At 40.6% G+C, this 25026-nt stretch overlaps 1 protein-coding gene across 1 annotated transcript; it reads right to left on the reverse strand.

The window, feature by feature from the left end:
• Positions 1–2137: 2137 nt before the first annotated feature.
• Positions 2138–24418, reverse strand: GPR149 (G protein-coupled receptor 149). The gene is made up of 4 exons (XM_031042720.2): positions 23450–24418; positions 22258–22454; positions 18691–19147; positions 2138–2710 (listed from the first exon to the last, which is right to left on the reverse strand). The coding sequence occupies exons 1-4, from the start codon at positions 24416–24418 to the stop codon at positions 2138–2140; spliced, it is 2196 nt and encodes a 731-aa protein (XP_030898580.1).
• Positions 24419–25026: the final 608 nt, after the last annotated feature.

Raw genomic sequence — 25026 nt, forward strand, 5'->3', positions numbered from 1 at the left:
TCACTCCCGGGGAAAACACACACCTGATCAAACTGAAGTTATGTTGGACTGCATCCTTTGCCACAGCTTTGCTACGTTTATCTGGATCAAGTGTGTCTGTTGCTATAAAGATACTTTCTGCATTCCCTCAACAGAACACAAAGGAAAGCAGAATCCTCAGAGCAAGCAGAATGTGTCTCTCTGCTCTATGTGTATGGGTAGAGATTTATTTAATAGACTTACCACTGGTTGTTCCTTATATTCTAGTTAAATCTGAAACACAATATAACATCTTAGTGAACTAAAAGCCTTGATGCATTCATATGAGAGCCCTTGTTTTCACCTTGGAAAGGCAGCATGCAAAAAGCACAACTTGCACAGTGATCCATCTCTATCACAGCAACCTGCAGACTTTGACCCTAATTTTCTTCAGTGCTACATCACTATCACACCAGCACAGCCCCATAAATTGTGATGGCAGGCCTGACTTACATTGGTGAAGTGAGAAGGCAAGTCATCTGCTTGTTTTCATGCTTCCGTATCAAATGCTGAGTGTGATCAGACACAGCAGTTGGCCCTTTTGCTCTGCCTGGTCATAACCCTTAACAGAATCCTGATTGGATTGTGCTTATTTTCCCTTGCATGGTCCCACCAAAAGGAAAATAGGGTGACTGCAGACACCTAAATGGTTATGTTTTCACACGTGCCACTGGAAAGTATATCTATTCCTTAAAGAAACAGTGTAAATTTTAATTAAACTGCTGGAAGTCCTCAGAGTATATTTCTCTCTGTTTAACTGGAATGAATGACAAACCCTCAGAAAAAGAGCACTCAGTCAAAATGCAGTGGCATTTCAAGCATATGCTGTATATTTCATGTAAGACTTTAGAGCTCCAATGTTTCCACTGCTTCCACATCAGCTTATCTGAATTTGACACAAATTGCAGTATTTGTTGATTTTATGTTGGCTTTATACTTAGTTCTAGTTTCCTTATAAGTCACTAGAGACAGGCTCCTCCTGAGGGTGATACAGGTTGCGACCCACTTTAGGTAACCAGAGCACTCTCTTGAGGTCGATGTCTAAGCTCAGTCTCTAAGTTTGGCCACCTTGAATAGCTCCTGATTCCTCTCTTAAGGAGTCACACATCAGTTGTAACTCTCAGATCTGAAGCATGAAGATCCACCCAAGGAGAAGTGATGACAAGTTTACTAACAGAATATATATGGCATAAAACCAAGTAGTGTTCATGCCATGAGACAGTGGGACTCCTGTAACTCTCTGCAAGTGACATGGGCTCTTGAGGGTGTGTTGAGAAAAGTATCAGCTTCACATGGGCCTTAAGGAAGGAGACATTGTAAAGCTATTCCTTACTTAGGGACAACTAGAACATAAAGAATTATTCAAACTCATGTTGATGTCCTAGCTCTTCAAACATTTCAAATGCTGCCTTGATCTGGACTGAGTTGCAAATATTCTTTAATGTTGGGAAATGTATTAACTTGGTAGAGATCATGGAGGCAGAAAAGGAGACAGTATAAAATAACCAACATTTGTCACATTTGATCAAAGAAATGTCAACCACGAAAACACTTCAGTTTAACAGTGTCATATTTACAAAATGTGCATGCTTACATTGCAGCCACCCACATTTAAAGGTCTATACACTGGCCACTTACATAGGTATTACATAAAAATCATGGATAGAGCAGGAGAAAATGAAACCATTTACAGAACTTTTTAATCCTTTACTTAAGTCAACTAACTAAGCTGACTTGGGCTTGCACTACATTTTTTTAAGATTTTTTTAAGTGGAACTGCTCCCCCATTTCCCACGGATTCCCACAGACAGACCACCCAGTGCCAACAAGCAATCAAAGCTGTTTTTTTAAAACTTTATTTATGATTCCTTTTTGACACATGTGTTTCTCAAATAAATATATAAGTAACTGGAAATTCACTATGCAAAGTTGTGAAGCACTGAAGTATTTGTTATCCCAGCCATATATCATTAAAAGTTTTAATCTATTTTACAGTGTACCCAAATAAAATTCATTTATCTGCTAGGAAAAAACTGTTGACACTGTATCTGCTAGGGTAACTTGAGTCAAGGGGAGCAATGTCTCTCAAATCATTTCAGATGTCTAGATTAAATGCCTTTTAATTGCTGGTGCCATCTTCTTCCCGTTTTATGTATGCTTTATTCAATATCTGTATTTCTTCCTGATAACCACTTTTTTCCACAGACTGCTTTTTACTGTTCTGCCTATGAGCTTCAACAGTGTCTGGAATTGATATGTTAATATTGCTGTCAGGACTGTTTGATGGTATGAAGAGGGAGTAGGAGGCAGTTTCCCCTAAATCACATGAGACAAACCTATTTTCTTTCCTTGAATAACGTAAGGATGGAGACCTTATCTGCGTGGAGGACTGGCTAATGTTACTGATGATTGACACAGTATCCAGGGCCTCTTCATTGTCACAGATTTCAAGTACCTCTAAATGAATTTTAACACTTGTGTCAGCAAATGTATCAGGAGACTCCTCTGGGTTTGGCTCATGACCAACACTTTTAGATCTATATACTTCAATTTTCTTTGACATGGGTGTCATTTTTTGCCCTTTAGTGCTTACCTCATAGGTGGATAAAGACAGTGTTTTTCCTGTGGGTGCCTGAAGAGATACAGTTCCTTGAAATGCACACAAAGGGACAGCCAAGGCCCCACCTGATCGCTGGAAAGAGGAAGAATGACCATTATTTCATGCTAATTTTTGAAGTTAGAATCCATTATAAATAAGCAAATTAGGCTCAGTTTGTTAATTTATTTTCTGGTCAGTATTTTAGAAATATTTATGACTTATTACCATTATTATTATGTTATTTATGACTTTAAAGAGTAGAAAGAAGTGCTTGATAGTTATAGATTTAGTATAAAAAGTGATGTCTCTGTGACTTAGCTTACGGACACACACACTTTTCTGGATAGGCTACACATAATGTTTCATTGCAGCCAGTCCCCAAGGAGACAGGTTGCATTAGCAGTCACCTCTCTAGCTAGTATTCACAGGCACCTCTGAAAGTATTTTGTATCTGCTTGAACCAGACGGAGACACTGATCTGTTAAACCTTCCCATAGTGACCAAAATGACAGAAATTACACCGGAGGACTGTTCAAACACAGGAACCTATGTTGCAACACCCGTCTCCCTTGGGCACCCTGTCTTAATGACTCTTAACTAAATTAGGTGCCTAAAGTTAGCTGGCTTAGCTACCAAGCTGAACTTCCCAAAACAACTTGTCAGGTATTATTTGTCTTGGTTTAACCCCAGCTGGCAGAGAAAGAAAATTTAGTTAAAGCTCTGCAGTACTAAAGGTCATCCTCTAACAAAGAATTTTTAGCAGCTGCAATGAAAATATTATTTCAGAGGCTGTAAATAAATAAATCACTACATAAAGAAATCACTTCAAGTGCCTGTGTTGTAAACAGAGGACATAGCTTGCTCCTATGTAGATAGCTGTAGCTGACTCAGTGGTAGGTTATTACATGTTCTTCTCCACAGTGTTGCAGGACAGATTCTGGTTCTCACTGTCACGCTATAAAGACTCATTTTTAACTGTGAAGGTTCTCCTTCAGTGACTTACACTGGACAGAACAAAAGTGATGGCAGAAATAGACACATACAGCAAAGAAACACCAGACTCAGGTTCTGGAGAATCTCATTGAGGACTCATCTTTTGCTCCATCCTCATTTGCTTTGCTGCAGCTGGGCTTTGACTGCTTACTGAGAAGGACAGGGGTTATAATTTGAAACCTTCCTGTTATTCACTAAAAAGTACCATACATAATGAACCACAGCTTGGCCAAAAGCAGCCTCCATGGCAGGCAGCGAAGTGCTGACTTTGCGAAAGGGCAGTTCAGGAGGAAGGGCTGCATCAATTTACAAGGAAATGTGCAACAAGAAAGACTACTGAAAACCAGGGCAGCTGCAGAATCCAACTCTGTACCCACACAGACACCAAGGAGAGTGGTACTTGAAAAGCTGCCAGGTAGCAAGGAAAAACACTCTGTACAGTCTTCTGTGTTGCTGTTGCTATCAGGACCTGTTGATGATCTTTCAAATCTATCTCACACATCACTGACAGGTGAGAGAGCTGGGGTTGTTCAGCCTTAAGAAAAGGCTCCAGGGAGACCTTTGAGCAGCCTCCAGTACCTAAAAGGGCCAACAAGAAAGCTGGAGAGGGACTTCTTTCAAGGGTATGTAGGCATAGGACACGGGGGAATGGCTTTAAACTGAAAGATTTGAGTTAGATATAAGGAAGAAACACTTCACTATGAGGGTGGTGAGACACTGGAACAGGTTGCCCAGAGAAGTGTCTGCCCCATTCCTGGCAGTGTTTAAGGCCAGGCTGGATGGGGCTTTGAGCAACCTGGGCTAGTGTGAGGTGTTCCTGCCTGTGGCAGCGCAGTTTGAACTAGATGATCTTTAAAGTATTTTTCAACCCAAACCAATTCTGTGATTCTATGATTAACTCACCTTCACTGAAAAGCATGTAAAGGAAATTAGGTTCCATTGCATAGAAAAATCTTGCCAAACTGTGACTTAATGTTTTTCTTTGACAAAGGAATTGACCTGACAAAACCCTCGGAGCTGGCTTGTCCTGCTGGAAGGAAGTCAAAGTTGTACTACTCCTTAATAGATCTAAAAGAGAAAAATGGTCCTCAAGTGTTCTTCCAACATGCAGTTACAGAGGCAGCTATCATGCTGTGTCATCAAGCAGGCAGAGGTCCTAGATTGGTAAATGTTAGCTGACAGCAGCTCACTGGCAGCTCTTGGCTGCTGTTTTGAGTTCAGAGCCATGGTGGGTGCAGGGGCTCCCTCAAGTGTAGCTCTCCTAAGGCTAAGCATCAGCAGCCTGTTTCAAAGCAATGAGGCTTTTTTAAAGCTCAGCTAGGTGTTGGCCCTTACACTTTCTGTAGTAATTAGTAATGAGATCACTCCTCCAGAAAAGATGTAAGAATAACTGTTTTCTCAGCTTGAGGAAGCTGTTGTCCACCTATCTTCCACCCCAGTTGCCTACTAAGGCCACTGGAGGATAGAGCAACTAATCCAGCTCTGGGTAACATCAAGTGGACAAAGCCTACTGTTCTAAGCAGCACAGAGGCACATGGTAAGAATCTTGCATATTGCAATGGATAGAGCCTGGATACCTATCAACTTTGGTAACACACATTTAGAATAGTGTTTCTGTTGGATACAAGCCCTATGGCTCTATTTCCAGCCCCCTGTCTAATTTCTGCACTCAACACTCTGAAGTCCTTTGCAGGGTCTGAGTGTCTGCATTTCTGGCTGTTAATCAAGGTCAGAGTCTGAAGAACAGTCTAAAAGAGCACTTAAGATTATACAGAAAGACATCTAAAGAGTATGGGGGAAAAAAGTTAAATAAGAACTGATTGCTTCAGTGCAAGGTTACATTCTACTTAATAAAACACTGCAGATGTCGTCATGTTGAATGTCAACAAGATAGAGGGTATGTCTGAGACATGAGCGATGTCACTCACTGGAATGAATACTCCAGTTCTGGAGAATGAGAAATTTTCCCATCACCACACATTTAGTGTGACTTTCCAAAAGTCTGTTTTCTGCTGACAAATCAGCATTTACTTTTAGAACTGAAAAGGGTATAGTACCTCTTCTAGGCCACTTCCCAGTCACCCCAGGAAGCTAGTAAACTACGCAATTTTCACTAGAAACACTGTTCAGTTACAGACACCTTCACCTGTTTCTACAAACAGGGAATCTATTCCTCTTCATAAACTGCATCATAATGCCACGCACTCGTGACTGCAACAGGCACTTGACCAGTAACCACTGCCCTTGCAGGAGCAGCTTTCAAATCACAGCTTTAACATCCTCAGTGCAGCAGCTGAATTGCAAGGGAACTAGACAACTAACTGCCAGCTTTGATGAAGTACATGTGCGTGAAACAAACCCATTCATCACCAGTGCAAAATGTTCAATGTTTAAAAAATCCAAGTAATTACTGAAAATAACTTACTGAGCACACTTTATTGAAAATTAAATCAAACCCTGGAATTACATGATAAGAGAAGGCAGGAATAAAGCCTGAGGGGAGATCTGAGCCAGTGAACTGAAAATACACAGCTAAGTGCTGCGCAGAACTAGAACTACCTTGTCTGGTCCTGAAGTGCCACAGCCCTGGGAGGGCTTCTGTGCTCCACACTGGAGGGGAGACACTGGCCACTGATGGTGACTGTCCCTCTGCAGCCGGAGCAGCATAAAGGACTCTGCACTAGCGCCAGAAAGGGGATAGTGACCGAGAACGCAATCTGGCCCCTCAGCAATGCACAGGGCACTGAGCAGCACAGCCAGGCTCTTTCCTGGCTTCAGAGCTGTTGCTCGTCTTGCACTCACTTTGCAAGCTCTGCTCTAGAGTCAAGAAGCCCAACAGAAAAATGCCACGATTAAAAACAGCCCAAAAGAAGGAAAAATGCAATTCTGGTTTTATGTACAGCCATGTAAAATTGATTATTACTGGAATTACTTTCAGTATAAATTATTACTAATGAGAACAGAATGTAACCCTCATTTTGTCCTTGATATGATTCCTAAATATCCATTTTTGCTTCTTGTGACACACTCATGGAAATAAATAGAAATCTATTAGCACACCAGACTATACTGGCACATCCTGTAAAAAAGTATTTTGTCTTCCACTGTTCCATTGTTACCTACAGTTCAGCTTTCTGATTTTAAGACTTTCAATGTCATTTAATTCTAAAGCAATTTGAGTGACACTTAACAGTAGCTTTCACTTCATCCATCCAGGTTCCTGCACCCCAACTCTGCATTATTTTAGCTTGAACAAAAGCATCCACAACTGTAGAAAGGTTATGATTCATTTTTACTTCAGTGAAAAAATAAAGAGAATCATGGTGCTGTTTCTGAACATCTGCCTCCACAGCCTGTGCCCAAAATGCTTTTTGCAAAGGTACTGCTCCACCAGGCTTGTTCCACACTACTTTGCCTGCACACTTTGTGTTTCTGTATTTAAAAAAAAAAACCCTAGTTTTTAAAAGAAATACACATATTAACTCCTCACACACAATTTATGCTACGCATTCTCTTTCTAAAGTACTTCTACATGAATGTTTTTTAGGAAGGTACAGAAAACTTGGAGCCACTTGGTTCTTGGATTGTCTTCAGAATGACAATGTTTTGATGCTAAGTTGACAATGCATGCAGGAATCAGGTACTGGTATAAGGGTGAAGACCTTTGTGAGATAAAATAAACCCCTCTCTTTTCAACCAAAGTGCCATTTTGCAGCTGTTGTGTCTCAGCGGTTTTGCAAAGTATTAGATACTCATACATAATTATCATTATTCCGAAATAAAATGCAGAAATTCTTTCAACTCCAGTATTGTGTTTATTTTATCAGGTTTGTAGTTATACTGGGGTTTGTAGTACTATCTCAAATACACCTCACAGCTGAAGTGCATTCTTTCTAACTGTCATGCACCCCATACTTGTTTGTCACCTGTGGCCACTACATAAGGTAAGGAAGCTTTGCTACCTGTGACTCTGATCCTCTAAAGTCAAGACTTGTCTTTCTGAGACCTTACTCTCTCTCCACTAGGAGAGTTGAAGGAAAGATCAGATACTTACCTGCTTGAACACAGATGATTTAAAATTTAGTCTGATGTGATTCTTATATCCACTTATAGAGCCTTTTTCTGTGTGCACACAAGCACAGATACACACAAGTATTTATTTATTAATTGTACATGGCATATATCTATATAAAATATTTATCTTTTTACAGCTGATTTCTTAATTTCTGGTAGGATTGAAAGCTTTCAACTCAGAAATGCTCTAATGTTTCAACTTTTTTAAAAAATCACAGCATTCCCCAGTCAAAATACTGTAAGCCAAAATTGCCGTTCTTTATGCTGAAGCCACTTTTAAGCAAATACCACAGATTATCTGCTGGGTCTCATAAAAGTTGCAGGCTAGTACTAAATCTGAGCTATCCCCCTGGAGGACTGATTTCTGCAGATCTGCATCACAGAAGCAGCAAGCTGGTAATTTTCAAAGTTGAGCTATATGTATCCACGCACGTTTCATCACTTGGGACTGCTGTCAGATCTCAATGCCATGATGTCTGCCACAAGCTCCTGCCAACAGGAGCTGGCTCTTTCCCCTGCTCAGTTTTACTTTTTGTGGAGACTGTTTATTTCTATCATGTCCTACCACAGGGCATCCCCCTGTGCAGCTCCTACTCGAGACAGCTGGAGGCTATTAGAATCTGGAACAGGGATTTCACTGGAGAACTACATGTACCAGCACATGTATTTTTAACAAGCAAAGATAAAAAATTACAATTAAATAAATCACAAATGTACTTGTTCCTTAAGGAGTGTTGATGCATTCTGAACAGAGAACTCTCTGCATGATTGATAAAGCAAATGCTTCCATTATTGAATTTTCCACCTTCCATATTTCACAGAAGACAGAAAGTAGTTGTGCCTATGAGAAAACCATCCTCATAATCACTGTAGTTTCAGACTCAGCTCCCCTGTCCTGTTCTGGCTGCCTGAGCAAAGTTTGAGCCAGATACTGTGGCACAGAGAAGGCCTCAGCCTCTGCACAGGACAAAACCGAGCCCCCACAATGGGCTGGACAATAGGCCCTTGCAGAAAGGCTTCAATTTGTAAATGCTCAAAGCAGTGAAAAAGGGCCCAAGAGCCACTGACTTGCAGTTTTTTCAATGATCCTACTAAGACCGTTTATGGAACCTAGAAGTTCTGCAGCTTTCCCTGTGCAGAAATAAGTTTTTGATCCCTAAAGATTTTCTGAGGGGGAAGGGGAAGGTAATATTTACAGAATCTGTTACTGTATTTCTCTTTGCAAACTGACAGAAACAAAAGAAAAACACACTTTTGTATCTGATTTGCCATGCAACAGTCATACTTACGTGAAATATTAATAAAGGGGTATTACACTACAAGTAGACTAAGAAAATCTTAATTTCCTCCCTTTCCAAAGCAGAGCCTCATTCTACATGCTGGTAAGTACCTCCCAAGGGTATGTGCAGTATTCCCTCTGCTTCCCTTCAGTGTCTACAGGAGTTGATCAGCAATTTGCAGAGCTGCGCTTTATAGAAAAGTCAGAAATGTACAACTGAAATCAACTCTGAACACTGTTTCTGATGTATCTACATGTGATGTTCAAAATAATTTAAAACTCTAGATTACAACTGATCAATAATTTATTCTGCTAGAAGAAGCCTAGAAAATTCTTCAAGGCTAACAAGTTAATATTCCAAATACCAAACATTTCTACATACTTTTCACATTTTAGATTAAGTGTAGCTGGATTCATCCTGTTACTAGCACCTTAAACTCAGTCATGCCAGCTTCCCAGCACTTAGCACCTCCAGTGACCATGGTTCAGTCTGGATAAGCACACAGTTTCCAGGATTTCCTGGTAATCTTTTGTTTCAGGGAGTAAATGATTCCATAGCAGTTAAATGAAAGCATGAACAACTCCATTCTCCAAAGACAGTTATCAATTAATACTTTATCTCCTGAGAAACAGATCCTTAGGCAGGTAACACTTCTTAGCAATTGAAATCAAAGATAAACTGTTCAGAACCACATGACCTGAATGGTGGCACATGGAGCTCACAGCTCACTTGGGCTTTAAAGACAATAAACTGCAGTTGCAATCAGGCCAGTGCAGAAACAAAAGGTTAACTGGGGGAAGAAAGGAAATCCCTAAGAGCCTGAATTCCAACATAATAAAGGGGAAAAAGAAAATCTGCTTGGAGGATTCTCCACTGCAACTAAGTTAGGAGATACCCTCTCCGACTATGCAAGAAGGCTGTGTACTCAGACATTTAAACTTTGAACTGGTTGCCCAGACATAGTTGCCTAGTGCCATTAGAGATGATACACAGGATTCGGGATATCCTCAAAAATTTTCAAATATAACAAAAAAACTAATGAGAGACCTACAACCTCCTGAAGCAGCAGCTGGAGGCCAAGTGAGACTCCCTAAGTCAGCTCAACTGGTTCTACATGCCTGTGTTTCAGCAATGGACTCAAGCCCAAGGTAGTTTGTAGACTCTCCCTCATGATCCCTAAGTTTCCAATGTCATGAATCACAGGCCCTGGAATAAGGTAAGTGTAATATTAGGGTTACAGAAAATAAGAGATCATATTAGAGTGTGTATCTCCCATCTCTGGAAGAAGTGGGAGAGCTCAGATGTGAGGTCACAGAATGGCAAGTGACCCTTCCAAACTTGCGGACAGCACATTGGTAGAGCTAAGAACAGACAGCAGGTTTTGCTGTGTCCTGGTCCAACGCCATTCCTATTGGGTCATGCTGCCTTCGAAACAGAAATATCAGCAATCTAAAGAAAGCTCTAATGTGGCTGCATTGCTAATTACTTTGGTGGAATACAGCTCTAACTGAAGAGTTCTATTTTTAGAATGTTTTCACGAAGTATCTTTATGTTTCTTTCCAGAGACAATGCATTTTCTTTTTATTTTAAAATAGAGGCTTAGTCTTCCAATTCCCTACAAATAAAAATTAGCTGCAGTAAAATTCATTACTGCAATGATTCGCCTTTTGAGAGGCTGGCTGCAGAAAATTTAGAGCTAATGGGGTATGACAAGATTGGACAAGCTAGGAAAAGCTCAAGCTCACCTCAGATGACCTGAAAACCAACATTTGTCATTGGCCTGCCCAATGTGGACAGACATTTCTTTGGAACAAATTAGTAACAGAAAGTGCAACACAGGCATCTAAGGTAAGAATACTTCCATCTATGTATTGGAACTTCTGTATTCGGTTGTATGGGGCTGAAGTGAGTGAGCTCAACAGAATGCCCGTTAATATTACATGAATAATGCATATGGCACCTTTAGAGACACCCTGCAATATGGCTGCAGCATGGACAGAAGCACAGAAGGCACCTCACTTTAAGGCCGCACAGATTAGTCCAGGATTCTCCTTACTTCTGGGCTTCACGGACAGCATCTGCCATGAGCTTCACTTTCTGTGTAATTGTGGACATCCTACAGAAAGATAGGTGCTCTGTACTTACGCAATATTATTACAAACCCTCCATATTTTCATGTCAATACTTACTGTTTCAAATCTATTACATTTAAATAGTCTTTTTCAAAGGCAGAATAATGGGTTTTACAAGAAACAGCTCTCTTCAGTATGGAAACAGGCTGGCATGTCTTGCTTCCACCAGAATTCTTGCCTGCAGGACACCTGTCTCGCATCCTACACTGATCTTTCGAATGTAACTGAGAACAAGTGTATGTCTGTTTTGACTTGTATGTTGTTTTTAATAAGATTTTTAGAACAAGTACAGACTTGGTCCTTACATAATTCTGTGCATTTGTTTTCACAATATAGTGTGAGAAATTTATGACAATTTTGAATAATTTATTTGCACTTTCAGGTAAAAAAAAAGAGTATGCAGAATTAGAATTTCAGTGTCAATTTTAATTATTTGTATTAAGATAAATATTTGGGTGTGCACAAGAAATAGATATTCTTAAAAATCTGCACTAGAGGAACTTTCAAACTGAGAAGTTGTGCCCCTGAAAGTATAAAAATGCCAGCACTGTAGTTATCTGGGCAAATTAATTCTGGCTCTTGCATTTCTATCTTTTGTGGTATAATGAATCTGGGAACAACTGATCATGCAACTGAAGGCTAAGAGCATGGTCTATGTGAATGGATAGGTTCATACAGAGAGGCAGGTGAAGAAGCTACCTGAGGCTTTAAAAGCAGAACCAGCACTGCAGCTGAAGCACCACCTCACTACTAGCTGTAGAGATAGCTCAACCCCTTCGTCTCCACCGCACAGTGTCCATGAGTCTCAAGTAATACAGGTTTTGTCACCTGGACTTCAACTAAAGCAGTGTCTGTGTCCACAGAACTGAAATTTCTGCTTTAGAAAGATGCAACTCAGCAATTTACATATCACATTCTAAAGAACGTGGCTTTTGCATACTTAACTTACATCTGCCAAAGTTTCCCACCATGAATGTCTGAAAATTACTTCTGACAGTCTGGACTGACAAGGCTGATCACATTATGCACTGTCTGAAGAAGTTAGTATTGCAGAAGAGAGAAAAGGTCTATTAAGCTTTAGGTGGTGGGTACAGAAATCAAGAGCTTGTGCTGTCTGGTCTAGCTCTCTCCATTAGCTTGTTACCAGGAAGCAGTCACTCTTTGTACAGACGATCCGCTGACATTCATTCTCTTTATTGTAATAGCTGCAAAACCGGGCATTACCCTTTTCACCAGACTACATAAAGATTATTTGACATGGAGTGCACTACCAGTCCCACAAAGAAGTTCTGGGTTCATTTGCAAACATCACATCATATTACCAGGCTTTCTGCTGAGCTGCAGATATTGGGACGTTAAACTGAAATGGTGTTTTGCTTACTAGAGAAGTCTAATGAAGAAAATGTTGAAGAACAGCACAAATCTTTAAAAAACTGAGAACACAGCAGCCTAGAATGTAATGGCTTTATAGGAAAGGGGTCAAAATTGCACTGCTTTTCTAACTCGTATTACATTAAGTGACATTAGGGCCAATGATCCCTAGGGTACAAGGATCCCTTGGTCAGTGTGATATTGATTTTGTTGGTAGCATTGTCTGTTCTCTCAGAAAAGGAACACTGATACTCATCAGTGCAGCTCTCTGCAGAACTGATTCCTGTAAGAGTCTCTGACACAGTGTCACTGGTCAGCTCCACAAGGTTTGTTTATCCTCATCACGTCTCCATATCCCTGATTTTTATTTCTTTTCTCTAGTCCCAGGTGTGCATGTCTACTTGTATCCAGCATACATTAAAACCTGTTTAAGCAACAGATCTGAAAGCTGTTGCTTATTTATCTGAGCCAGACAGAATAAACAGCAGGCATATGATGACAGTTGTTTCACAGACGGGCGCCAGCCAGACGGGAGCGCTATGGGACCTTGCCTATGTTCAGCTTTGCCCTCTTGGGGAAACATTTCTACTCTTTCTCCTGCTAGTGCAAATCAACAGAGTACCAATTGCAGTTTTAACTGCAAGGAGAGAGTCAGCAAGCACTGCAAGGGCTACACCACTTTGTAACACTTGGAGCAAAGTTAGAAGATGGTGGTGAAATGCTACATTGATTTTCCAGCTGAGGGAATACCGCCTGCAGGAAGATACCAGATGAGAACATCAGAACAAACTAGCACGGGTATAGTTGCATAGGCCAGTGGAAAGCAAATCTCATTACGTCTATTAATAACTCAACTTCTATGCTGTGCCTGGTGTTTACTGGAATGTTCACACCTTTCCTGTAGTGAGAAAGATCCTGTGTATTTATCATCACTAAAAACACTTCAACTGCAGATGTACAGTGCTGACTCCTCTTAAGTAAATAAATTTACACAGCTCTCCCCCTTCTCTTTGCAGGGCATGTAAATAGGTTCTAATACAGAGTGTCTTGAAAGAGTTTGCTTGAGGCAACCCATATATGAAGTATCAAGTCAAAGAAAAAAAATTAATCAGAAAGGCTAAAATATATTGCAAGCCTGGGAGGTTTCTGTTGCCTGAAGGCAATTACTATAGGAAAAAAACCCCACATGACATATTGACACTAAATCTCTTTAGGAAAGGGAGATACAGTGGTATTTTATTAGATGTTAAAGGTATCTTTCAAAAATGCAGCTGAGCAAGAGTTAGAAATGACAAGTATCATTTTTTCTCTCCCTCTCAATGACAGCTAGTCTATATAGGTATTAAATAAAACCTGCTGCCTCATCATTCTCCTTTCATCCCACTTTTATTCCAGAGAAATCACTTTGATGGAATAACTCTTTACTCACAGAACAGATGATGAAGAGACAACCAACTACGGCATCATTACTATCATTCCATCTTCCAAGTAGCACACAGCTTCAACAGAAAATTAAAGTCATCACATGTACTGTCTGGCACCCTACTCTTCAAAAGGCACTAAACTGAAGGTATTAGTTGGCATGTTATTTTCTAGATTTGACTGAACTACAGAATCACAGAATGGTTTTGGCTGGAAATGACCTTAAAGACCATCCAGTTCTAACCCCCCTGCCATGAGCAGGGACACTTCTCACTAGACCAGGCTGCTCAAAGTCCTATCCAACCCGGCCTTGAACACTTCCTGGGATGGGGCAGCGACAGCTTCTCTGGGCAACCTGTTCTAGTGCCTCACCACCCTCACAGGGAAGACTTTCTTCCTAAATTCTAGTCTAAATTTCCCCTCTGTCAGTTTAAAGTCATTACTAAAGTCATTAATCATCTCCTATCCTATCACTACTTGCACTACTTTACTATGTGGAAATTCAGCATTTAAGGACACATTTACTACATCACTTTACAGCTAAGCTGAAAATGCATGTGCAAATGCTGCTATTCTTCCTCCTACTGCAAGTTATTACAAGCAGTTCTGCCTGTTGAAAAGAAAGCTGGAAGTACTCTAATAGAACATCTATATTTATTTCTGTGATTAAGCATTTATAGCCTGAAAGCACTGAAGATGAGGAACTTTTATCCTGTTAGGATAATAATCCGTTTCTTTTTCAGGCTTGGTACCTTCTCCCAGTTGCCTAGCTTACTTGACAATTTAAGCACAAGTACATAACTAATAAGTGCTAGGGAAAGACTCCTATTTTAACCAAGGTGAGAAATGGAGAGTGATGAGGAGAAAGTGACTTTTCTTAGATACTTAGGAACTTATGGATAGGATAAACGAAAGGGATGGCTTTCAACTTACTTAATGTCTGGCCCAAATTTATCTTTTCATCCAACATAAATTTGAGAAATGCATTAGAATTATGTTTAATATGCTTACTGGGGTTGCATATTCTGCCCTTTTTCAGCAGCAAAGCAAATGTCAATGCTCTGAATCTCTGGAAACTCATGCTCAATGTCAGAAACAGTAAGATCTGTAACTCAGAAGCTTTGAACTTTTAGACCATAGCAGTCTTAATGCCTGACAACTGTACACTAGGTTGTAACTTGGAAGAGGTCAGAAACGCATGAATTGGGATTCTTTGTAGTGAGAGCAGTGAAGAAGTATGTCCCAAAGTGACAAATAAAGCCATCCACATGCAGTCGTTACCAGCTGCTTCACAGAAAAGCTCGTACCTGCTGTAATGGAAGTCACAGGCCTAGCAATCTGAAATGTCAGACACAGGAGACAGGAAAAGGAATTTTTTATTTTTGTTTTTAAACACCATCCAGAAACTACTGGAAGGAGAGCCACAGGGAAATAGCCACAAGAGCACCCACTGCAAGGATGAAGCTAGTGATATACTGACTTTATTAAATGGACTATACATGGCACCAAGGGGTTAGCATGAACTAGTAGACTAAAACCAGGTTGAGTCATCATTTTCGTTTGCCCACAAATGCAGTAATACATCACTACACAGTGCAACAGAGTGAACATTTGCTTTTCATAAAAGAGATCATCAGTTAAATTTGAAATATCAAACAAATTCCTACTTTGACTCAAATAATAAACGTGTATTTATCAGAGGGAGAGGGGATTCCCTTATTTAGATATAAAATACATCTTCTGATTCTTCCCTATGTATGTACCAAAGGTTGAGAACAAGTTGGTCTAGCTGTGAAGTCAATCCTGCTTGGAGTAGGAAGTTGAATGAGGTGACTTCCAGAGGTGCTTTCCAACCTATGGCCTTCTGCAGCTCCTGTCTTGTGGACTTCACACAGGCTTTTATGCCACTCCCACTGACTGTAATACAGAGTTCTACAGTGCACATTTCAAACCCTCAGAACCCAGTGAACACTTAGCGAGGCAGACTGGCTTTGGCTTCTGACTTCATCATGCTCGAAACTCTGGCCTCTCACATCAGCTCAGGGTTGTGGTGGGAGGAAGGGCTGGGGTTCTAGGTAGTAGCAGATACCAGAATTCTAATAAACAGGGGGAGACTGTACTGACAGAAGAGTTCACTGAAGTGACACCTTGGAAAGATTAACAGAAGCCATAGTTCTATAGCAAATGCTACAAAAGCATGACAGTCTGCCTAGTCCAGTCAACAAGTGCTCCAGCAGACAGTGTTCTCATAACACAGGCAAGGTCAAGTTCTTCTCTCTCATTTGGACTTTAAAATTCAACTCTTTTAAACATCGGCAGAATAGCTTGGGAAAAACTAAGCTTTCCAGGAAAATTACTGACCATCTTCTGTTGTCCTTGAATAGGGCATAAACATGCAACTACACTACCTGGAAACGCGTTTCTCAGATTTAAAGAGGCTTCTGCTTATTTCAGTGGAGTCACTTAAACCCCTTTAACAGGCAACTGATACTTCATAGTCTGTGTGACCACTGAAGGATAGTGGGAGAATAACTGCTTCCATACAATGCAGGAAACAGCTCTCCCCAGATATAAAATCATCCTCCTGAGCATTTAAGTTTTCAACCAAGTGTTTATTTCTCAGAAGAGAGATACACACTTTTGTTTCTTTCAATGTCACAGTCCTAGAGAAAAACTAAAAATACGCTTTTTCCTATGGCCAATATGTATGAACTTCTCACTGTGCAAATACAGTGGAAGAAAAACAGTGCTTTTGTCACATACTACAAAAGCTCCTGAAATATAATCAAATAAAATGAAAAGTCAACTTCAAATAATATTACTATTATTACTCAAATAGTAATAAAATATTTTTAAACTACTTCAACATTCTTTGGTTTAGTCCTTTTGCATATACTTCCTGGTTGCTTATGCATAACAAATTGAAAGCAAATACTGGCTCCTTTTGTATTCCACCAAGGGAAACCTCCAAAGGTGAGCAGGCTGAACTGATATTTTAATTGCCTCAGAGGCAATTTACAGAAGCTATGTGAGCATGGGACTATGTCACCTAGAAAACATGAAAACTGCACTTACATGTATACAGACCTACCTTGATTTATCTTAAAAATAGGGATGCATCTATGATGCCAGAAGACCATTATTTACACTATTTATGCAGACCAAAATAATGTACTGGAGCGTAAATGCTGTAGCACAGGACAGGTGCAGAGAGAAGGAGCAGATAACTGCATGATACAGTTATCTCACTCATCTTAGTTACCTCTCCTCACTCCTTAGGCCACTCTGAGATGCTTTTTAGAGTCCACTATATGATGAAAGCAGCACATAAATTCCACAGGGATCAACAGCTGTTGCTCATTTCAGTTTCCACTACAGAGATCACACTGCACGCTCATTCAGTACCTAAAGCCAGCTCTCAGCCTCTGGTTCATAATCACAAGTTTGTGGGAGACAGAAAACCCTCACACTCATTGCCTGGTGACAAGGAATGGCTAACAATGCCTCTATTTATTAGGAACATTAAACCTGCAGGAACTGTTTTCCCCTTAAACAAAAACTGATTATAGAAAACAAAAGTAAAGCTTGTCAGTTCTCCTTTAAGCCTATGCTCTTACATGAGATAATAGCTGTCCTTTTGCTGGATCCAGTTTCATTCTGCTATTCTACAAACAGCAGTTTGGGGCAATTCTCTCTCACAGCTGTCCTTTAATATTGAGCCCAGATCTAGCCAGAAGTCAGTACAGACCTTCCCAACAACATTTTTCATAGCAGAACCAAAATGCCTCCAAGGTGAGGAAATCAGTCATCCCACTGGTTTTGATGTGCCACTATCAGCATGGCAAAGAGCAGGTAAATGAAGACTCTGCACTAAGAACTGGCCATAGTCCTGCAATAACTGAAAACAAAACCCAACTTTTGTAGCAATGGTGGCACATTCAGCAGATCACCCCTCTTGGTTACATTGCAAGACTGGAGCACTCTCTTGATTTTAGATGGTATGCCCTTAAATCCTATAGTTCTTGATATTCCCTTTCTCCCAAGCTGTGGAAAGCTCTGTTGGATTCAATATGATATACAGCAAATATGAGAGAGGAGACAGAGAACCTCTACACAAAGAACCACACAAGCTGAGATTACAGGCACCTTTAACAATCTTTCAACTGAAGTGCTAATGTATTAAGGCTCCACCTTCACTTTTCCCTCAGAGCTTCTGAAAACTGAGAAATTTCTCAGAATTTCTTCTTCCCAATAACTATTCACAATCTAAAGGAAAAGGATGAACAATATAATGTTTAGAATCTTTTTGCTTGAATCTAAAAGGAATCTTTGTGCCCAGACTGAAATCCACATTTCTCTGTGGGAGAATTCATGCTGGGGTTTGCAGTTCTCTTCTTTCCTCTACCCAAAATGTTAGCATGACAAGAAAAGTCCCCACATGCTTGGAAATACTCTTTAAAATGTAATTTTTTTTGAAAGAAAATTCCTATTCATTAAGACGAATTAACAAAAATCATACTGAATTCTTACTATATGGAGATCATGCAGGTGCACACAAAACTGCCATTATAATAATTAAATACCCATGATTAAGATGGAAGTGAGAAATTATTGCAGGATCAGAATCTGCAAATAAGCGTGCAGTTACTAAGATATACAATGCTAAGTATGATTTTTACTAAAAGTAACTAGAAGTACCAATGAGACTAATAATAATTTCAATGTAAGAAAAAATTATTCTTTTTTTTTGGTAAGGTAATTCTTATTATCAGAAAAAAATAAGGGCAAATAAGTATTTTACCTGCCGAGAGGTCCTTTCTGATTTACTCCTGCACCATTCCCAATCTGTGAGTTCAGGTTTACGGCCTTCCTCCTGTGACAGCCTCCTTTCTGGTCCTTCAGAGAAAGCTGACTGCTCAGTATTTCTGCCCTCTTCTCTGTCAAGGGTTTCCCACTTGTCAGGAAGGAGGAGGTTGGTGCCCCCTTCCTTGCTGGACTCCTGCCTGGCCACTGGTCCTGGTGGTACATCCTGGGAGCATTCTGCCAGGGCCAGGATGCTGAATGCTGCTGCCCCACAGTGGGGGAGGTCAGTGCTTCTGCTCCCAGGTTCTTTAGAGTTACTGCTATCATCACTCACCAGGTTGTGACAGGATGTAGACTGACCATCCCCACTGTGGTGGTGGTGGTGATTTTCATGGGAGATTTTGTAGATTCCATAACCTTGCTGGAATGACAGGTTGAATTCGAAACCTCTACGTCTGGCTAAGCAGAAAAGGAAGAAATGTCATATTAAAGAGTCAAAACCAAGGAAAAAAACCCGAGATTACATACAGAATGAAAATTACATTCTAAAACATGGAATAAATTATGTAATTACTGCTTAAAACAGACAATTTTCTATTCATAAAAAGAATGAATTGTTGAAAAGACAGACTTCTCAGATAGTATGTTATTATACTGCCTTCTTAATGAATTCAGAAATTCCAAAGTTAATGGATTCCCAGAAAATGCATCAAAAGAAGCATGACCAGCACATCGAAGGAGGTGATCAAGCCCCTCTACTCTGCTCTGGTGAGACCTCACTTGGAGTACTGTGCGCAGTTCTGGTGTGCTCAACATAAAAAGGGCTTGGAATTGTTGGAACAAGTCCAGAGGAGGGCCACAAGGATGATCAGGGGACTGGAGCACCTCCCATATGAAGACAGGCTGAGAAAGTTGGGGCTGTTCAGCCTGGAGAAGAGAAGGCTGCATGGAGACCTCTTAGCAGCCTTCCAGTATCTGAAGGGGGCCTACAGGGATGGTGGTGAGGAACTATTCATTAGGGACTGTAGTGATAGGACAAGGGGTAACAGGTTAAAACTTAAACAGCAGAGGTTTAGATTGGATCTAAGGAAGAAATTATTTGCCGTCAGGGTGGTGAGGCACTGGAATGGGTTGCCCAGGGAGGTTGTGAATGCTCCATCTCTGGCAGTGTTCAAGGCCAAGTTGGACGAAGCCTTGGGTGATATGGTTTAGTGTGAGGTGTCCCTGCCCATGGCAGGGGTGTTGGAACTAGATGATCTTAAGGTCCATTCCAACTCTAACTATTCTATGATTCTATGATTCTATCTGCCATTTTGAAAACCACATGATGTATGATGTTTTATGGGATACATACAAGAAGAAAGTACTTAAATTTGTAATATTCTTTGAGTCACACCTTGTTTCAGCTCTATTCCTAAAGGTGAAAAATTGTACAAAATTAGAAAATATTTCTCTGAACCTGTAACTAACCTTCAATATCGACAGTCAAGCAAGAAAAACAGAATTTTAGAACAAAAATATATCTGAAGTATTTACACAAATTTCATAATATTCTCCATTCTAAATTCAATGTTCCAACTAATCTTTCACAGTAATTGAACAATTTAATAAAAATTCTCTATCAATATTTATATTCTTTCATTCTTCCGCCTCCTGTGATCACAAATCACCTGAGATCCTTCCTTCTCCCCCTTTTCATCTTACTTTATGTAGTAAGTAAAAGTGCCTATTATTTAACTAATGAAATAATCTTCCCACCAAAAATTTCATGATAAATTATAAAATAAAAGGTATGAGGATACATTTATACAACCTCTACTACTTAACATTGTGTGCTTAAGAGATCATAAATAATTATGGGTTAAATTCTGACCTTGCAGTCACTGCATTAAAAGTTGAGAATAGTCTTCAGCACAAGTATCTACAAGTCAGAAATTTATTTTAAATAATTTTATAATTGTTACTTTTCTGCCTGTTGTACATTTCTCTCTCTAAACATCACTATTAAATACAACTGAAATAAACTCCCTTCTTGGTGAACTGCAGTCATCCCCTCTGGGAAAGCAGTTAAAATGGCATCAGACGCAGCACAAGCTATTCTGCATTTGAAGAATGTGTCCAAAGTAAGTGAAAGTCTTGAAAGATAATGGTTTTTCCCTAGGATTCAGTAGCTTTCCTTCTCCCTAACTATGCAGTGAATGTCAGGGATTCATCCACCAATGTTAGAAAACTTTCACTCCAGAGAATGGGAAACAATACCCAGATCCTCAGAGGCATTTAGTTCTTCAGTCTTGCAGTTGGACTAGATGATCCTTGTCCCTGCCAACTGACTATTCTGTTCCTCCAGTAGGTTTTACAAGGAGGTCCAGATCAAAACAAGGCTTTAGGAGATTCCAAAGTTACCAGTGAAGGTCTGGCATCCTCTCTTTCATCAAGGTAAACTTTGTTTATTGCTCTGGGTTCAGCAGTAGCAGTAATTTTTTTCTCCTTCTTAGTAGCTGGTGCAGTGCTGTGGTTTTGACTTTCAGCCTGGGAACAGCGCTGATAACACCAATATTTTTAGTTGCTGGTCAGAATGTTTATTCTGACCAAGGACTTTCTGAGCCTCATGCTCTGCCATGGAGGAGGGGAAGCTGGGAGGAAGCAGAAACAGGATATCTGACCCAAACTAGCCAAAGAAGTATTCCATACCACAGCATGTCATGCCCAGTATGTAGAACTGGGGGCAGTTACCCGGAAGGGTTAGATCACTGCTCGATCAGGCTGGGTATCAGTCAGCAGGTGGTGAGCAGTTGTATTCTCTTCCTTTGTTATTTCCCTTATCATTATTATTATTGGTGGTAGCAGCAGTGGTTTTGTGTTATACCTTAGTTACTGGACTGATCTTATCTCAACCTGTGGGAGTTACATTCTTTCGATTCTCCTCCCCATCCCTTCAGGAGCTGGGGGGAGGGACAAGAGAGGGAGTGAAACAGAGAGTGCGTGGTCTCATTTACGGCTGGGCTTAAACCACGACAAATATGGACAGAAATATTTGTTGGCAAAAATGGTGTAAAGTTCCTCAGCTTTCAATAAACAGCATGAACATGCTGATATACAGGCCCCTGTCATAAATTGTGTCCTTTGCCATTTGCTTCTTTATGTTGCTGGGATTTCTGGTTAGTACAAACAACTGCTCCTCTCCTTATAACCTGCTTGCAGTAAGCATGTTTTTTTACCCCACCACATTAAACACGCTTAGCACATTCCCTGCATTTGATTAGTGAAGTCAGAATTTGGTAGAGACATCTTTCCCAATGTAGGTGAGAAGAGCAAAACTAGGATTCAGTCCATCAGACTTTGCTAGAAGACCTGGCAGTGAAATGGGAAAACCAGCCAAGCTTCTGTGCCTCAGCATCTACCATTTCCATCCAACTGCCTCACATTAATGTCTCATACACTGTTATGAATAATATCTATATAATTCAGGTAAACGATTTCAAGGAGTACAAAGTCCTGCTATGACACTAGCTTCCTATTCTCTTTACTACAAGATACATCCCAGCTGCATGTCACCCTTCTGTACTTACTTTTGAATTCTTCTGAAGACATTGCAGAAGAATTACTCCCACAATTAATGATGCAGCCACAGGGCAGATGGATCCAGTGTTCTGACATGGCGAATACTGGGGTGACTGTGGCAGCCAGCAAAGTCAGCAGGAAGCTAAGCGTCTCAAAAGAAAGGCTCTGGAAACCAGTGGTGTGCTGGACAACCATTTGTATCTGAAATACAAAGCATTCAGAAATCTAAATTGCTTCAGGCACATTAGGTACTTCCAGGAATAAACAGAACATTGCACTATGAATATGACACAACTAAAAGACATCGGTTGTCATTAGTGTTTATTGAGCATAATAATTTGGTTTCTAACCAAGAGTGTAGAAAACACACAAAGGCTCTCCTCATTCTGCATTTCTCAGAAAAATGCTTGCTTAAGTTAAATATTGATGCTTGGCACTATTAAAAAGCAACACACACAATCAAACACTGCTAGCTCAGTCTCTCCTGTGTGCTACTGAGGAACCCTAACTTCTGATGAGAAACAGGAGAGGTAACTTAGCACCACACAGCGCTGTGTGGAAGATGCTCCATAATGCTTCTCTTTCCTTTGAGAGAAGCTCAGATGCTGAGTTTGTACACATCCCAGGGACAGGGGTAAAACCCATTTTCTGTGTTCAAAACAGACTTCAGTTACACATGAATGTACCTATTCCCAAATACACCAGTGCATGCACATGGACAGCACTTCCCCTTTCCTCCCCCCATGCTACAGAGATTCAAAAAATGCAAGCAAACATCACTTTTCTAACAAACTCCTATTTTTTTAACCAGTCTGGCAAAGAACGTGACTCACAGCTGTGATGAGGGACAGAGGAGCTACCTTAGTACAATTCACAGATCCCAGAACGATGAATAAACACTTGTCAGACAGCTGGCAGTACAAAAGGGTGGATCTTATTCATCCCTTTATTCAGGTGATACAAATGATGTAGTGATAGGGTAACATAATGCTCAATCAGGCTCTGCCAAACCCACTGAAAGCCAGTTAAATCCACATAGTGACAAAAGACCTGCTTAAAAAAAGACTTTTGCTGGCACAGACTATGATGAGCAACTGCAATGGCTACTGTTCATCTGTTTCAATACACAGCACACCAACTCACATCCCACTTAAATGTTAGTAAACACTGGAAAGAAAAGCAATCTGACAAGTTACCATCATTGGAAGCCAGAGGATGACTTTTGTCAATGCAAGAATCAGTGAGAATCGTTTCTGGGCAAAGCCCACTATGGAGCTCCTGCTCTGTATGCTGCTCACACAGTGGTGCTCAAGTGCACTGCTTCCAGCCACACATTTTCTCAAAACTGCCTCCGAGACTGGACATGTGTTTTGGAAATGCTTCAGAGTTTTATCCACAGGGTCCACTGGTGACAGAGACAGAGTAGCAGTACCGCAGCCTGCAGGTGTCCCAGGGGTGATACAGCCTCCAGAGACTTCCTGGTAATCACCGTGTAATAGCTGTTGCTCATCTGAGCACAACAGCTGGTAAGTTAGAGGAACAGACAGCACTGTGAGGAGGCAAAAGCACAGTGAGTAGACAATAAATAAAAACAAGATGTAGGAACTGGCACAGTCAGTGAAGCAGCCCCAGGAGGTAGGGATGTACTTGCCCCAACCACAAAGAGGCAAAATGCAGATCAGCAAACTGACAATCCAAATGGTAAGAATGGCCCATACCATGTTCACTCGTTGCTTGGAAGTGCTGCAGCTCATTGTCTCAGTTTTGCTGATGGTATAAAAGTTGTAAGAAACTATAAGAGATCCTTTCAGGTTGCTAGAAATGCCCTGGAATAAATATATAAGAGCTGAGGTGGTGCACAGAGGCTGGGGGAGGACATCACTTGACCACTGGGTGAGCATGAAAATAATCACTGGCACGATGCTGATCAAATCATCTATTGACAAAGAAGTCACAATCATTGAAACTGTGGTTCTGGTTTGTATTTTCAGCAGGGAAACTAGAGAATAAATGCTGCCCAGAAGTGCTGTGAATGCAATGATAAAAGTCAAGCAGAATAGAAAAACATTCAAAGTTCTCTGCTCGTGAGGCTTATCCATAGCACTATGATTTTCAGTGAAGGAGCTCATCCCACTAAGTGACAAATTACTGGGCGTTACCGACATTGTCCTTGGCAAATCTTTTTCTCTGCCTTCTCACGGACTCTCCAAGTTTTTGCTAGCTGAAATCAAGACTGTTAGCTCCCCATAACAAGCTTCTTTGTTTCACAAGTTTCTTTGTTTTCCTAGACCCTCTTTCATGGCATCTGATGAAGAAATATTCAGGTGAAAGAACCCTTGATTACCAGAACAACTCATGCTCTCGAAAAATCAGGCAATAATGAAGTACCAAAGGTGCTGAAAAAAAAAAACCAAACAATTCTTCAAAATCCTTTCAGTACTGGAAGATGATTAATTCAGGTTCTTCAGGTAATAACATGCCATTCGGTTTTGACAGGTATCAAGCAAGGTGCCTTACTCACAAGTTCAGTTGAAATGAAGGCAGAACATCAGGTATGCTCAAGCTCTAGTAGCTCAGGGAGAAACAGCAGAAATGAGAGGCTGCTGGATTCACCCTGTGCTGCTCTGAGCTGCAGGAGGGAGGAGTCAGATGAAAGCAGGATAGCAGAGGCAAGGGGAGTGAGTATCTTCTACGAGGGAACTGCTTCAGCTGGATCAGAAGACTGATACAGTGCCCCTGCTAAGCCACACCTCCAGGGCTGACACTGAAATCC

The sequence above is a fragment of the Melopsittacus undulatus genome, chromosome 6, assembly GCF_012275295.1.
Source record: "Melopsittacus undulatus isolate bMelUnd1 chromosome 6, bMelUnd1.mat.Z, whole genome shotgun sequence".
Classification (NCBI taxonomy): Eukaryota; Metazoa; Chordata; class Aves; order Psittaciformes; family Psittaculidae; genus Melopsittacus; species Melopsittacus undulatus.